Source organism: Drosophila willistoni (genome assembly GCF_018902025.1).
Source record: "Drosophila willistoni isolate 14030-0811.24 chromosome XR unlocalized genomic scaffold, UCI_dwil_1.1 Seg144, whole genome shotgun sequence".
NCBI lineage: Eukaryota > Metazoa > Arthropoda > Insecta > Diptera > Drosophilidae > Drosophila > Drosophila willistoni.
This window is the reverse complement of record NW_025814057.1, coordinates 8,528,818-8,546,303: the sequence shown is the minus strand read 5'-3', so window position 1 is coordinate 8,546,303 and position 17,486 is coordinate 8,528,818. Positions and strand designations below refer to the sequence as shown.

General features: G+C 36.4%; 2 protein-coding genes and 1 long non-coding RNA gene across 5 annotated transcripts; 2 read left to right on the top strand and 1 right to left on the bottom strand.

Moving 5' to 3' along the window:
* Positions 1 to 911: 911 nt before the first annotated feature.
* On the bottom strand, positions 912 to 12,551 carry LOC124460728. 3 transcript variants are annotated; one of them, XR_006954744.1, is made up of 3 exons: positions 2,476 to 2,699; positions 1,718 to 1,869; positions 912 to 1,246 (listed from the first exon to the last, which is right to left on the bottom strand). It is a non-coding gene; the product is annotated as an uncharacterized LOC124460728 (long non-coding RNA). The 3 variants fall into 3 exon arrangements; XR_006954746.1 differs by lacking the exon at positions 2,476 to 2,699 and adding an exon at positions 12,500 to 12,551 and having other exon boundaries at positions 913 to 1,246; XR_006954745.1 differs by having other exon boundaries at positions 913 to 1,246; positions 2,522 to 2,699.
* Positions 2,755 to 8,493, top strand: LOC6638729 (tribbles). The gene is made up of 2 exons (XM_002061826.4): positions 2,755 to 4,082; positions 7,289 to 8,493. The coding sequence occupies exons 1-2, from the start codon at positions 3,157 to 3,159 to the stop codon at positions 7,962 to 7,964; spliced, it is 1,602 nt and encodes a 533-aa protein (XP_002061862.2). The 5' UTR covers positions 2,755 to 3,156; the 3' UTR covers positions 7,965 to 8,493.
* Positions 12,435 to 13,995, top strand: LOC6638730 (F-box/WD repeat-containing protein 4). The gene is made up of 3 exons (XM_002061827.4): positions 12,435 to 12,780; positions 12,840 to 13,424; positions 13,485 to 13,995. The coding sequence occupies exons 1-3, from the start codon at positions 12,590 to 12,592 to the stop codon at positions 13,936 to 13,938; spliced, it is 1,230 nt and encodes a 409-aa protein (XP_002061863.1). The 5' UTR covers positions 12,435 to 12,589; the 3' UTR covers positions 13,939 to 13,995.
* The last annotated feature ends 3,491 nt before the right edge of the window (positions 13,996 to 17,486 follow it).

Below are 17,486 nucleotides of genomic sequence, written 5' to 3'. Positions count from 1 at the left end.
GAATGTCTGTCTCTCGGGTCTCTGGCCTGGAATGTCATGCCAGAGAGTTTCAGTGATTAAGCCAAAGGCGCTGAAAGGGATGTGGAATAGCCAGTGGAGTGGGTGGAGGAAAGAGAGAGAGAGGCAAAGAGGGTTGGAGACCACTTAAAAGTATCGTCATCGCAAAAGTTCTCGCAATTGATGACGCAGCCACACGATGACGCATGCGATTCTTCTTCTTCATCATCCGATCACCTTTTTTTTGCCACAGTGAGTGAGGCAAACCAAACAGAGAAAAAAAAAAACTACTTCATAGTACGTTTATGAGCTTAGCAACAACAACACAAAAAAGGCAAAATTTCATCACAATTTTAAAGTCAAAAACTTGTTCCACTCCCGCCCGCCGAACAGCGCAGCTTTCACACAGAACGAAAACAAAAACAAAACAGAATGCGATAAAACGTTTCAAGTTTAACGGCCCGATAATTTCAAATTTGAATTTAAAACTTAACGTCCGCTTTTAAAAAGGTTTTTTAGCGCGCATGGCGTGACTCCTTTGTACAGTGGTTCCCAATTGCAATTTCCCAGTGTGGTGTAAATAAGTTTTCACTTGAGAAAATGCAATTCATTTCATGATAATCATTGAAAGTGACCTTTGTCGTCACCATTGAAAGCATTAATGATTTTCAGAGAGACATACTTAATAAAAAAAAAAAAATAATAACAAAATTGAAAACAAAGGAAATTTCATTATATATGTACATATGTACATATATATATTTGTATATATGTACATACATGTATGTACATACGTAGACCTACATTTATTTCACAATCACAAGTGACTGATATAGACATACAAATGTATACAATATGAACAAAGTTTCCTTCTCGAACAAAATATAATATATAAATACTAGTTGAACACTCACAATTTAGAGTTACTCTAATAATTTTAACGTGATGTTTCACTTTAAGTGTCTATGTATTTTTTATTTCACAATATTTAGAAAATATACATAGAAAAAGTGAAGGTTTCTAACTTGTATAATTCGGTTTAATTTGCAATCTATTGAAATTCAAATATTTATGAGGAAAAAGTTAAGAAACAGTTTGATAACAAAAAAAAATGATTAAAACGAAAACGAGAACAGGCCTACATAGGTGTTTTGGTGAATTTTAGTTAATAAACATTGTAATTATTAATTATTTTTAAAATATTTCATTCAATGTTGTAAAATCCATTAACACAGTGTGGATATTCCATCTAAAAAGAGAGAAAGAGAGAGAGCGGGAGGCAAAAAATCATTATTTATTCTTCCATGTATGTAGCTTTCGTAATTCGAAGGACAAACGGAAACAGAAAAAGCCGTTAAAAGTTTAAAAAATAAAAAGCGTTACATTTCGTTTGAAATCAAATCTGTTGCTGTTGGGGCCCACAAAACGAAAACAGACGCCAAAAGAAAAAAACGGCAACAGCAACAACAACCAGAAAGCAATGCAATGAATTCCAAAAACAACAACAATAAGAAAGAAAGAAATGAAATACTTGGAAATCACCTTGCAACAGCTGCAACTGCAACTGGTACAGTACCCGGTGATATTATTAGGGGTTGAGAAATAGAAATACATACACACATGCATATGTCTGTGTGTATATGTATATGTATTTCTATATGTATGTGCATATCTACCTGCAAATAAAATGTGCGGTGTTGGTGGTGGTGGTGGTTCCTACCTGCTTTATTCCTGCATCTGAAAGATGCTCTGTCTACCGTTGCCTGCTGTCGTCTTCCTCTTCTCTGTTGTCGTCATCGCTATAGACGGGACGTCGTAATTCCTGCGTAGAGCAATGATCCTTTATGGCTGCTCCTTATACAGCCCCGACAGCTGCAAAAAGGGAAAATCATAAAAACTGTTGCCCTGGCACGGCCAATAATTACAACTACGTACATATGTACATATGTATGTATGTATATGTATGTATGTATGTATTTGTATATGTATATGTGAAATACAGATTCGCCTCTTTATAATTGTCAATTTTTGATATTTTATGCAGGTTTTGATATTACAAACTCTTCAAGGACTAATGGCATGTCCATGTATGTATGTATAGGCATCTCCCAGTGTGTGTGTGTGTGTGTGTGTGTGTATGTACAGTCATTTAATATAGGGGTTGGGGTTGATTTTAGAAGAGTTGTGTTTTGGCATTCAAATACTTTTCAATTTCATTGTCAAATGTGAACGCATAATTTCACATAAATGTGTATTGTTCTTATGTACGTGTGTCGAAGATTGTATACCCTTACTTGTAATTTCTAATTTAAACTAATTTCCATGAAACTAAGCCCAGTTCTTTTCTATTAATCTTGATCAAATAGAGTAAGGATATTAGATGGCTAAAAAATAATGACTAATTCTTAAAGTAATTTTCAAAGTTCCACTATATACGCAGACAATTTTGTTTTATTTCACCAATCTAGTAATACACACTTGCGTTACATATTGCAATTCTAAATTGTTATACTGTTTATTATACCCTTCATAACGCTCTCTCCCTCTCTCTCTGGGTTCGCTCATTCGTACGGTGTTGGTTCGTGGTGGTTTGCGGCTTCGTGGTGGTTTGAAGCGAACATTGAGTCGAGCGAATTCACTTCGGTCGAGCGAATTCATTTCGGCTGAGCGAATCCATTTTGGTCGGCCGAATACTCACTTTGGTCAAGCGAATACGAACGTTTTTTTTCAAATCGTTTTCAACTGTCGTGTGAATCGGGTGTCGTGTCGGTGATTTTTTTTTTGTCGATTTGTTTTAAAATCGTGTTGAGAAAAAGCGAGAAAATATACATAAATTGGAATTGTTTTTTTTTTCGGTGCGAGAATTTCGTCAGCTAACGGTAGCATTGCAACACACACACACACACCAGACACAAAACACACACATACATATAAATAAATAGAATAATATACGAAACGTTAAATGTCAGAATATATAAAAAACGGCAAAATGTCAGTCGTGAGTTAAGACACAAAGCACAATAACAAATAACGAATAACGTGAGGGAGAGCAAACGAAGCTAAACGAAGCAAAAGCAAAAGTGATAAGAAGCAAAGCGAAAATTGTGACAAAAATAAGGAACAAAAAGGAGTATCAAAACATTGTTAAATTACAGCACTATGGATAACAGCGGCGTCCGGGGTAATGGTGGCAGCGGAAGCAGTCGCACCGCTACAGTGGTGGTCAATAAAATAGTCAACAACTACTCCCTGCCAGCGTCGCCAGTGCCGCCCGTTACTAGCACCAGTGGCAGCAGCAGTCCCACCACGTCTTCCTCCTCCTCCAGCAATGGCTCGTCAGCGGAGTCTTTCGTGACCCCCAAGAAGGATTTTCCTCCCAATGCGAAAATTTTACAAACCATACGGGAGAAACTATTGACACCTGGCGGAGCCTGCGAACTCCTTGCCCTGGGTATCTCAGCTGAGGATATAAGCAGTACTGGGGGCACCGGGAGTAGTAGTTCCAGTGTCAATAGCAACAACAGCAGCAGCAGCATCAACAACAACATTGAACCAGCCGTCAAAGTGATCAAGAACCGTTACCTAATCAGTGCCCAACCTAGTCACATCTCGGCCGCTGCAGCGGCCAAAACACCCGCCTCGTATCGCCATCTCATCGATCTCACCTCCTCGAATCTGAAGTGTGTGGATGTCTTCAGCGGTGAGCAGTTCCTCTGCAAGATCATCAACGAACCACTGCACAAGGTCCAGCGTGCCTATTACCAATTGCAGCAAGAGGAGACTCTGTGCCGGAGCACCCTATACAATCATACATTGATCCGCGCCGTGCATGACATAGTTCCACTTTCCAAGGATCGTACCTACATCATTATTGCCCAGGCCCAGCAGTGCAAAGACTCTGTTGGTGTCCAAATGGGTGTCTATGAGAACCTTCACACCTACATTCGGCATCAGAAGCGTCTCTGTGAGGCAGAGGCTCGGGCAATATTTCATCAGATATGCCAAACCGTTCAGGTGTGTCATCGCAATGGGATTATTCTCAGGGATCTCAAGTTGAAGCGCTTCTATTTCATCGATGAAGCAAGGTAAGCAAAATTATATATGTACATAAATACAGTTATTTGTATATGGGATAAATAGATAAGAAAAGTAGGCTGGATGGATGGAAAAGCCCATGGTTGAAGGGAACCGGTTCAACATTCATAAGTGGTTCATTTGAAATCTTTCCTGAACCGCTGTAAAAGTGGTTCACAATATATTAACTGTTTTTTTTTGTTTGTTTTTTTTTTTTTGGGTGTGTGAGTGTTGTGTGGGTTACCAATAATTCTGTATTTCTGTTTTTCTTGGTTCAGAACAGGTTTGCCGTCTGTCCTCAGAGAGGAACACCTTCAAAATGTAAGCGCCACCAAGCACATATATACACACACACACACGCTCAACCTGCATATGTTAAGATTATTTTGCAATTGGATAAAAAAAAACTCGTTATGAGCAATGCGAGAGCTTTTTTCATACCCGTGGCTGTATCTCTGTGTATGTGTGTGTGTGTGTTGGTAGTGCCACAATTGTTGCTCTTGTTATTGGCCCATGTGTTGGTTGCTTGTGGCTCGTCGTCGGCGTCGTCGTCGTCATCGTCAGCCGTCGTCGTTGTTGTGGGTAACATTGAACATTTAACAAGTGTTGCAATCAAATCACCAATAGGCCAAAAACAATTACACATACACACACATACAGATACATGCATACATAGAAATAAGCATATCGGAGGCACAAGGGCCAATGTGCCACAGTGGCGGCACAAAATTGTTGAGCCAATTTGAAACCTTGCCTATTTAGTGGGCCCTGCAGTGTGTATATTGATCAATTTCAAAAACTACAGAAATTGCGTATGACGCTTCAACTTTTGTGCTCAATTTTTGTTGTTGTATCTGTTTACTTCTCTTTCGTTTCCATACAGTGGCAGGTCATAACATTGGGTACACCACCATATTTAGCACCTTTAAAAAATATATCATTTAACGACGAACATTTCGCAATATTTCAAGAACTGTAGCATCCCCTCTCACTCAGTTTCTCTCTCTCTCTCTTTACCTCTCTCAGTCTCACCCTCACCCCCTCTCTGTTACTGTTTGGTTGTATCTGTTATCTCAGGGGCGGAATGACTCTCTGAATGTTTGTAAATTTCGTATAACGCAATATTTGTTGAATTTTTCAACATTTTCGCTGGTCTTTGCTTTTGTATACGTACATACTTGTTTATGTATGGATATTTGTGTGTGTCTGTGTGTGTATGTATCTACGTGTGAGTTTTGCGTTTCCATTGCCAATGCAATTTGCAAATTTATTGCATTGACGTTTTCCGCTTTTTATTGTTTTTCGTACTGTGAAATGTTTTTTTCTTTTATTTTTTTCTTACGACTTGCACATCATTTTAAAAACAAAAAAACCAAAGCAGACTGCAGTTTGGCATATTTATGCACACATACACACATGAAGGCAAGTGCTGAGACAGCTGTGTGTGTGTGTGTGTGTGTGTATATGATTTTACCTGTAACAGTTTATAAACAGAAAAAAGAATACAGTTCCGCATATGTTTCATTTTTGCACTTGTTGCGTCAATATATGAATATATGTATGTTGCAGAATTCAGGGTCTACCTGGTAGTACGAATTCCTATATAAAAATCAATTTGAGTATCAATGGAAGTTCTATTTTTAAATAATTGTAAGATTAATTGAGCCATATGGAATCTAACTTTAACAACCATTTCGATCCGCCCCTAATTTTCACAAGAACGTTAAATCAGCTTATGATTTTAATTTGAAATTATTTTTTTGGTCAATGTTGTATCTCTTACAATATTGCCTTTTGTAATCAAAATTATATTGCTTATGTATACAAAACACAATAATCCCATTTAAATAAACCAATATATGTATGTATATGTGTGTATGTATGTACATACGATTCATTAATATGTATTTGTATATATTTATATTATGTATGCATATATCTATACATATATTTTTAAACGCACACACAAAATTCGATTTTAAGGTCAAAATGTTCAATGGCCCTGACTCTGATCTTCTGTATTTTTTTTGTTAATATACACACATACATACATATATCTATATACATGCATGTATGTAAATTAACACATGACTACATATACACATAATTTTTAGTATTTACGTGTACATACGCATATACATACATACATATATATTTCGTACTATAATTTCCTTATTTTCATTGTGTGTTCAATTCGTTTCACCATTGCACGTGTAATATTTTGAGGTGCCTCTTCCTCTTTATTGTGTTCATGTTCTCCGGCTCCCCACTCTCTATCTTATTGTTGTTGTGCTCTCTCACTCAGTGTCGTCTCTCTCTCTCTCTCTCTCTGACTATGAGGCGAGGTCGCCGACGTTGTAACTCACTTAAGCACACGCTCTGTCTATTTGTTTCTCTTTTTCTCTCACTATCTTTCGCTGTTGGAGCTTCTGTAATTTGTTTGATGCCAAGTGATGGAGTGAAGGAGGGTGGGGAGAGCGCAGCTTTTTGCTCAGGGTCAGTTCGAGGTTTTTTTTTTTCGTAGTAGTTGTTGCTTTTTTTGGGTTTGTTGTTACTGCAACAAGTTGTTGCTCACCGCCGCACCGCACTACGTCACTTTGTGTACAGCTGAGCTTAGCCTGAGTTAGGCGCTTGTCATTGTTTCATTGTGTGTGTCTCTCTGTCTCTGTGTGTGTTAGCCTATTTTTTGCGCACTCGAATGTGGGCCAATGTCAATGATGGCCGCCGCTGCTACCGCTCTCTTGTCTTGGGTGTATGTTTGGCTTGGGGTCGCATCGTCGTGAGCTAAGCTTTCGTCACTCAAAATCTCTCACTCCCTCTCACTCACCACACATACACACACACAATCTCCCTCTCTCTCTCTCTCGCTCGCATATCTCTTGCTACGCCAACGCAATGTTTGATCGATTTACCAAAAAACAATAATAAAAAAAACAAAAAAAAAATCAAGGTTGTGCAACATGCAGACAGATTGCACATTATGTTTGTTAATGATGGGATAAAACCATATGAAAATCAAATATCAATAGCAAATGGTTTATAAGTAAAGATTTCTCAAATACATTTGATCAAATAATAAATTATCCACACATACTATGTATGTATGTATATTTGTATGTACGTGGATATTCCACAATATTCTTTAAGAGGATGGGAGAAACCAGCTAAGAATTCAAAACACTAACTAATTATGATCTTATCATCTTTGTGATTACAGAACGAAATTGCAATATGAATCATTGGAGGGATCGATGATCCTGGATGGCGAAGATGATACGCTTAGCGATAAGATCGGTTGTCCACTGTACACGGCACCGGAATTACTTTGCCCACAGCCGACATATCAGGGTAAACCGGCGGATATGTGGTCTTTGGGTGTGATACTCTATACCATGCTTGTTGGCCAATATCCATTCTATGAGAAGGCCAATTGCAATCTGATAACGGTCATAAGGCACGGCAATGTTCAGATACCGCCAACGCTCTCCAAATCGGTACGTTGGTTGTTGTTGTCACTGCTGCGGAAGGATTACACGGAACGGATGACAGCGACACATATCTTTCTGACGCCGTGGCTAAGGGAGCAGCGACCATTTCATATGTACCTGCCAGTTAATGTGGAAGTGGCCGACGATTGGGATGAAGACGAGGATGATGAGGACATGGAGGAGAGCGATGAGTCCTGTCTGAATGGAGGCGATGAAAGCGGCAGACGATTGTGTTCACTGAACGGAGATAAGCATCATCAGGATGAGTATGAGGATATTGGTGTGGAACCATTGGACTATACCCGCACCACATTGCAAATGAGCCACCAACAGCAGACCCAAACGACGACGCAGCCGCAGCAAACAGTGGTTGATGTTGTCGATGTGGATGTGGATATGGGCTGACAATTATCTAGTAATAGTATCAAGTCAATCGGGATACGCTCTCTCGGACACGCTGGCGCGTGAACTGCATCTGCGGACCGGCTGGGAATGGGTTGGCTGCCCATTCCATCCATCGATTCGATTCTCTGGCAGTTGCTCCTGCAGATGATTTCCTACGGCTAATGGGTTAAACCCACGCCAAGCGTCGACGCTGATAGCGCTCCATACGGCAACACACAGAAACCGACACCGACACACATACACATACACACACACATTCATCCACCTAAAAACTATACAAAAAAGACTTTGAAGCCTCGCTCACGCTCTTCACGTTCTCCACTGTCAGTCAGTCACTCACTCACTCAAAAACTCACTGCCTTCCAATTTTTTTATTTTTTTTAAATGAATTTAAGATTCAGTTTAACTTTAAACCCAATCCCTAAAAAACAAAAAACAAAAAAAAACCAACTCCTCGTTCTTCTTACTTATACATATATATATATATACCCTATGTAGATGTTATATTAAAACCCGCCACTGCAACTGATTCTTCCTATACATACATATATACCTAATATATATATATATATACATATATATATATATAAGCAACTTATGTACAATGCACATAATTTTTTTTTTTTTAATTTTTTTTGCTCCTTGTAAATTTTTTTTGATCATATGAAAACGATCAAAAACAAAAATATGAAATTGCAAATTGTTATTTATTATTTAAAAAAAAAAATATTTTTTTTTTTGGTTTAAGAGAAAGTGATGAAAAAAGTTGAAAAAAAAAAACTGAAACCAGAAAATAATGTAAAAAAAAAAGAAAATTGAAAATTGTGAAACAAAAAAAATAATTTACATTAAAATTTTGATCTCACTTGAAAAAATTGAATTAAAATTGAATTGAGTTTTTTTTTTGGGGTCTTAACCCGAATACCCATAATGAATTTATGTACATATTTACCCATTGAACTGAACGAATGATTTTTTGATGTTCGTTTTTCTGTTCATTTCGTTTAGATAAGCCTTATCGGCAAGAAGTGACACACAGTCTCCTTTCAATGTCACATTGTAATTGGATTGACTGACGAAAATTATAAATCAAATTTCATGTTTTAATGAACTTTTTGAAAATTGATTGAAACTGAATTTTTGGTTGTGTGCTTGGGGGAATTTTAAACTTGACGAATATTAACAAAAAACCCAGAACTTATGATATTTGCCGTTTGAAAATGCATAAGAACGATAAATATTTTTAAATTTATGTATAAACTAATGGCTTCTGATCAAAACATATACAATTTGTATAAGTATGTATTTGTATATGTACATGAAAAAATATTTGTGAATTTCCAAGCATTAAAAATTGCTAATTTAACAAGTTCTAGACTCATTATCATGTCTACTTAATAACCTCATATAGAATATATGTATGTACATACATATGTGTACTTATATCGTTGTCATAAGACCTCATTTCGTGTATGTCAATTAATATTCTTTATAGGTTTGTCTATATGAAATGATGCTATCATAAATAACTAGCTCCTTATGCCCTTACAAATTGGATATATTCACTTTGAGTGAATGATTGTAACACATCTTAGGAATGAATTTAAGAAAAATTAAAAAAAAGCTAAGACACAAACATAGAAATAGTTAAAGGGGCTCGTTAAAAGAGTCCTTGAGATACTACAAACTATCTAAATACCTTTTGTATTCCATTTATGATTAAGTATACACTTTATACTACTCATACATACAAACATTGATCCGGCCAATATAACTTTCGCATGTGTATATTTATACAAAGTTCAATATTTGAGGTGTACGTGGCCTTCATATGGTAGGTGGTTGGCTTTACCTTCTCAATTCATTTTATGCCTTCAAAAACCTAATATTATTCTGAGATAACAACAATTTGAAAACTACACACACAAACACACACACACACATGTGCAAAAAACCAAACACAAAAAGACGAAAACAAAAAATAGGAATCAATGGCATTTAAAGTTATAATACGAATTGTGTATACCCTGGCAAATAAATCAAATGATTTTAATTTGGATAAACAGAAATTAAAGGCAAAATATTTAAGGTTTATAACTTTCGCGTTAAGTTTATAAACATATAATTGTATATGTTGATATATAGGCCCATTGAGGCCGATATCGGTCGATTGTGGGGAAATTTCGAACAGTCGTTCTGGGTATTGAAGTTGGCGAACGTGACTTACAGTCGAGGAATATAGAATTTTTTGACTTTTGATCTGCCCAACTAACTGGTATTATAAAAAAAAAACCGTAGGGTGCCTTTTGCTAATATGTACGACTAACTAACTAGTGGCGACGTGACAAAGTTGCTTGTGTATGCGTATGTGTTCGTTCGGTGGGTCGTACGAGCGGTTTTTTTTATACATCAGATTATGAAATTGCTGCGAGAGAATGAGAATTGCACGAGGTTACTGCGTAAAAAGCGGCCAAATAAAACTGCTGACAGACATTGTGACGGGGACAGGTATGTCAGATAGGTGTTTTTTATTTTTTTTGCTTTTGTATTTTTTGCGGTGAGCGAGAGAGCGAAGTTCTTCTCTATGGTCGTGACAAGTGCCACGCATGAACTGTTATTCTAGATACAGGTACTAAATTCTAGAACTTCTTGAATATTGTAAACAGTTTTATCAACAAAATACAGAAAAGGAAATAACAACAATAGCCAAAATGCATGACGCAATGGGAAATCACAGCGCGTCAGTTTGTAGTTAAATGATTATGTATGTATTTAGAAATTCATCGAATACGTTTTTAAAAAGATGACTGACAAAAAAACGGAAATGACTAGACTCTCCCCTTTTATCTCTCCTTCTCTTCCTCACTCTCTCTCACTCTCTTGTCTAATAATAATAAAATGCGTTGTTGAATTTATTTTATAAATTTAGCTAAATAAAAAAAGAAATACGTAAACAAAAACATAAAAAAAAGTGTTTCTAATTTTGCAAAAAGAATTCACGTTTCCAACGCTTAAACTAGAAAAACTTTTAATAAATTTAAGTACAAAAAATTAGGCAAACAATATAATAAAAGACAAAGAAAAAAAGAGAACAAAATTCACTTTTTAAACATTTAAACTGGAATAGAATTACCAACTTTTTTTTTGGGGAAAGTGTAACAGAAAAAGTATAAAATGCTAGACTGGAACTATGTCAGCTACTTTCCCTTAAATTAAGCGTTAGAATCCAAAATGGAGGAGACAAATTCTAAGTAATTGTATGTGATTTTATTTTGAGCAATTCAAGAAACGTTTGTCCAAATTCTAAGTACCGATGTCACCCTGTGTCACAGATTCCAATGCGTCGGTGAATACATTCTTTTTAGTATATTTTTAGAGCGTCAAACTCTATTTTATTTCAGGTATTTAGCGCAATTCTTTCGCCAGAGTTTTCCCCCTCACTAATTGCAAAAAATAAAAACCAGTGCGCCAAATAACTTTGTACTCAGAGAGGGAAAAAATAAAAAATAAATATATACATATATATATGTATGCTATGTACACTGTATTCGAGAAATGTGCATTTCCCGATCATTTTCGATTTATTTTTAGCTTATTCTGCTGACGTTGCTACACAGGCGTAACACAGGTTAGTTTTGGCACCTCCCTTTAAAATGGTTTATTTTAGGTACTTGTGTTTCAGCCCTCGTTTAAATATTTGCCTAAAAGTAGATAGTCTAGTGGAATCAAGTCATTTTCAGCCTGCAATTTCTTATCATATAGAGATCATGACTCAGCTATTTTGAAATATTAGTTGTCACAATTATTAATAATCTGTTTAATGTCAAAACTAATGTCAATATGTGGGAGAGCGAAATTGAACGTTCGTTAATACCATATTAAACAAATTATCATTAAAGACAGATTGATTACCAAGTTAAGTTGAGCTAGTTGTCATGCCGATTATGACGATTGTGAATATGTATTTTACGAGATATAGTAAAAATTAATGAACGTGTAACACAGCTACAGATAAGGCTTAACTGGATGATATAGGCAAAATTATATGCATAGAATAACAGATAACAGAAAAATGAAAGGAAAAATTGTTGTAGGAAAGTTTGGAATGCGCTGACGTAATTTAAAAACCAAATACAATGAATAAGACATGTTTGTGAAAGTTAAGGAATAAAAGAATTTGCATGTTTTTAAATTTAGAATGTCCAAAGTAATTGTTCGAATATTTAAAGTAAATTGTTTTACGGCAAAAATAAATGTTGGAAATACATTACATATGTCATATTTGAATTTTGATTTTCCGTTAAAGCTTCATGATGGCCGATCTGGTAACTCTACTTACTGAGGGAGCTTGCTGAGCGAATTTAAATCAAAAAAGAGAAGCAAAGTCCCCCCAGGGCGAATTCGTGCACGTTTGTTTTTGTTTTTTTACAGGGACGGCAAATCGAGAAAAATGAGTAAATTTGTAAACAAATGAAAGACATAATCTGTTGAAAATTAAAAAATGTACAATTTTCATTCGTAGCAAACATACTTACAAGCAGGATATTAACTACAATTGTATCTGACGACGACAAGAAGACCTTCATCTAACGGCAACGGCCCGGGAGGACAAATGTTCTAGCATTATGTTGAAGCTTACGGACTTGAATACAGACTGCCTCTTGAAGATATTTCAATATTGCTCGGAGCGGGAGTTGGTTGCTCTATGCCGGGCAAATGTTTTTCTATGCGGCATTATAGAGAGACACATTTTCTATGGCTTGACGCAGGATCTGATAATGTGTGGTCATCGGAATTCACCTAGCATAGAGGAGAGGTGACTAAAAACGAATTGACAATTGAATCGAACTAAATGATTATATTTTTTCGTAACAGAAACAAAACACAATTGACCTACTGGGAGAGATTGAAAGTGTCAAAGAATTGGGTGAGCGGAACTTATCAGGAACGCCCGTACTATCATCATGCACAAATGTTTCCGACCAAATTGTGCCTGGAACGAGATAACTTATATATAACACATACAAGATATTTAAGACGTTATCGAAGATCAAGCACCGATGGTCTCCAGCGGCGTTACGAAGAGGAAATCCGAGCACCCACCAACAGTGACATTTCAGACTTTGTTAAGAAGGATGACACTCTATTTGCGGGTCGAGTGTGTGGCACATGTTTTGTCTGGGATCCCGAAGAAGGCATCACGGAACAGAAAATGCATCAGGCTAGCGAATATTTGTATTGTGTGGATTTTGTCAATGAACTTTATACAACTAGCACAGATAAATGCTGCAAAGTGTGGCATCGATCGCAGGAGTTTGGCTTGACCCATTTCGATTTGGTCATTCAGTTGCCACAACATTCATTCAAATCACTTAAGCTCAGCTCAGATGGACAATGGCTCTATGGTGGACTCTACACAGACAAAGAAAGGAGAGCTCTGCGTGCCATACATATAGAAAGGTAGATCATTTGATATCAAACATAATTTGTTAACTAATTTGTAATATTTCTTTCTTTTAGCGGCGAGGAAGTTGTATTTAATTCGAATACCATTTCCATATACGATCTTAAAATCAAAGATGACAACATTCTATTCACTGCCAACTTTGATACGACATTTCGGCTATTTGATCGTCGTATAGATCGAGATGTCGCCATTTATGAGGATCCGTTTGACTCATCCTTCTATTGTCTGGAATATGATGGATTGTACGGTGTGCTCTGTGGCACCAATCGTCATGCCCGTGTCAATCTTTACGACATTCGTATGCCCAAATATGTGCAGCTTTACTTTCCCGGCCGAACGCGCCAGCATAATAGTCGATCGCCAGTTTATAGTCTAGCCTGTGATAGTCGCTATATGTTTGTGGCCACCGATCATAATTTACGTGTGTTTGACTTTAAAACAAATTGTGGAATTCAAAGGGATTATGCCAACATGTACGACCAAACCCAAAGATACATTAAAGTGTAAACAAAACTTGTACAAACCACCAAATCGTCCTAATAAATTGAATCTGTGAAAAAAATACCGAGGGGAGAGTTCCTTTTTATGGGGCATGATAGAAATCCTTGTCAATGTGCATCTATTGACATCGCCATATCTTCAAATGTCCTTTGAAATGTTGAGAAAGGAAATCATCAGGAGATCATCAAGGACATCTTAGGAAACCATGTCCTATTGTCCTGCGCCAAGATTTGTGGATTCTAGAGCTAAAAAACGAAAAAAGGATCATTTTCTCAAGACCCTATCTCCGCAGGAAATTAGTCGATTTCGAAACGACACCTTCTTCAGGATTTTCCAGGATCAGGATTCTCGATCTACAATCAAGGATTTTCAATATCCTTCCAAAAATATTACTCGAATTTTTTGTAAGGGGGTCAGAAAAATGTAAAAAATAGTAAAAATACAATAAATGTCCTTATTACACAGCCATTTCAAGAATGATCAGGATAACCATTAGTCAGATGGTAGTAAATCGGGAAGCTAAGATAAAGTGATTTTTCTCTTTGAAAAAAAGGGTAAATATCTCGTAGGTCCTTTGAAGGATCAGGACGATATTGATGTCGAAAAATTCCAATCATCAAGGACTATTGTTGGTGCAAAGGACATCGTGATAGTCCTGTGGGGAGCTGAGATATCAAGGTTTTTAAACATTTGACAATAATTTTAAACCAGCCACCTACTCAGTAATTCTGTTGGCCTGGTATTTCATATTTTCTTCAGAACAAATTTAGTCGCTAAAACTTCAAATTTCGTTGCCCGCGAGATTCAAAAAATCCAACTGGCAGTTGAATTCGAAAATTCAAATGCCGAAAAGTCCGTTACGCATTTAAAAATAATATTAGTCCAGCCACCTACTAAGTAATTCTGTTGGCCTGGTATTTCATATTTTCTTCATAGCAAATTTCGTCGCTAAAACTTCAAATTTCGTTGCCCGCTAAATTCAAAAAATCCAACTGACAGTTGAATTCAAAAATTCAAATGCCCAAAAGTCCGTTACGCATTTAAAAATAATTTTAAACCAGCCACTTACTAAGTAATTCTGTTGGCCTGGTATTTCATATTTTGTCCAGAGCAAATTTCGTCGTTATAACTTGGAATTTCGCAGCCCGCTAAATTCAAAAAATCCAACTGGCAGTTGAATTCAAAAATTCAAATGCCCAAAAGTCCGTTACGCATTTAAAAATAATTTTAAACCAGCCACCTACTAAGTAATTCTGTTGGCCTGGTATTTCATATTTTCTCCAGAGCAAATTTCGTCGTTATAACTTCGAATTTCGCAGCCCGCTAAATTCAAAAAATCCAACTGGCAGTTGAATTCAAAAATTCAAATGCCCAAAAGTCCGTTACGCATTTAAAAATAATTTTAAACCAGCCACCTACTAAGTAATTCTGTTGGCCTGGTATTTCATATTTTGTCCAGAGCAAATTTCGTCGTTATAACTTGGAATTTCGCAGCCCGCTAAATTCAAAAAATCCAACTGGCAGTTGAATTCAAAAATTCAAATGCCCAAAAGTCCGTTACGCATTTAAAAATAATTTTAAACCAGCCACCTACTAAGTAATTCTGTTGGCCTGGTATTTCATATTTTGTCCAGAGCAAATTTCGTCGTTATAACTTGGAATTTCGCAGCCCGCTAAATTCAAAAAATCCAACTGGCAGTTGAATTCAAAAATTCAAATGCCCAAAAGTCCGTTACGCATTGAAAAATAATTTTAAACCAGCCACCTACTAAGTAATTCTGTTGGCCTGGTATTTCATATTTTCTCCAGAGCAAATTTCGTCGTTATAACTTGGAATTTCGCAGCCCGCTAAATTCAAAAAATCCAACTGGCAGTTGAATTCAAAAATTCAAATGCCCAAAAGTCCGTTACGCATTTAAAAATAATTTTAAACCAGCCACCTACTAAGTAATTCTGTTGGCCTGGTATTTCATATTTTGTCCAGAGCAAATTTCGTCGTTATAACTTGGAATTTCGCAGCCCGCTAAATTCAAAAAATCCAACTGGCAGTTGAATTCAAAAGTTCAAATGCCCAAAAGTCCGTTACGCATTTAAAAATAATTTTAAACCAGCCACCTACTAAGTAATTCTGTTGGCCTGGTATTTCATATTTTCTTCAGAACAAATTTAGTCGCTAAAACTTCAAATTTCGTTGCCCGCGAGATTCAAAAAATCCAACTGGCAGTTGAATTCGAAAATTCAAATGCCGAAAAGTCCGTTACGCATTTAAAAATAATATTAGTCCAGCCACCTACTAAGTAATTCTGTTGGCCTGGTATTTCATATTTTCTTCATAGCAAATTTCGTCGCTAAAACTTCAAATTTCGTTGCCCGCTAAATTCAAAAAATCCAACTGACAGTTGAATTCAAAAATTCAAATGCCCAAAAGTCCGTTACGCATTTAAAAATAATTTTAAACCAGCCACTTACTAAGTAATTCTGTTGGCCTGGTATTTCATATTTTGTCCAGAGCAAATTTCGTCGTTATAACTTGGAATTTCGCAGCCCGCTAAATTCAAAAAATCCAACTGGCAGTTGAATTCAAAAATTCAAATGCCCAAAAGTCCGTTACGCATTTAAAAATAATTTTAAACCAGCCACCTACTAAGTAATTCTGTTGGCCTGGTATTTCATATTTTCTCCAGAGCAAATTTCGTCGTTATAACTTCGAATTTCGCAGCCCGCTAAATTCAAAAAATCCAACTGGCAGTTGAATTCAAAAATTCAAATGCCCAAAAGTCCGTTACGCATTTAAAAATAATTTTAAACCAGCCACCTACTAAGTAATTCTGTTGGCCTGGTATTTCATATTTTGTCCAGAGCAAATTTCGTCGTTATAACTTGGAATTTCGCAGCCCGCTAAATTCAAAAAATCCAACTGGCAGTTGAATTCAAAAATTCAAATGCCCAAAAGTCCGTTACGCATTTAAAAATAATTTTAAACCAGCCACCTACTAAGTAATTCTGTTGGCCTGGTATTTCATATTTTGTCCAGAGCAAATTTCGTCGTTATAACTTGGAATTTCGCAGCCCGCTAAATTCAAAAAATCCAACTGGCAGTTGAATTCAAAAATTCAAATGCCCAAAAGTCCGTTACGCATTGAAAAATAATTTTAAACCAGCCACCTACTAAGTAATTCTGTTGGCCTGGTATTTCATATTTTCTCCAGAGCAAATTTCGTCGTTATAACTTCGAATTTCGCAGCCCGCTAAATTCAAAAAATCCAACTGGCAGTTGAATTCAAAAGTTCAAATGCCCAAAAGTCCGTTACGCATTTAAAAATAATTTTAAACCAGCCACCTACTAAGTAATTCTGTTGGCCTGGTATTTCATATTTTGTCCAGAGCAAATTTCGTCGTTATAACTTGGAATTTCGCAGCCCGCTAAATTCAAAAAATCCAACTGGCAGTTGAATTCAAAAATTCAAATGCCCAAAAGTCCGTTACGCATTTAAAAATAATTTTAAACCAGCCACCTACTAAGTAATTCTGTTGGCCTGGTATTTCATATTTTC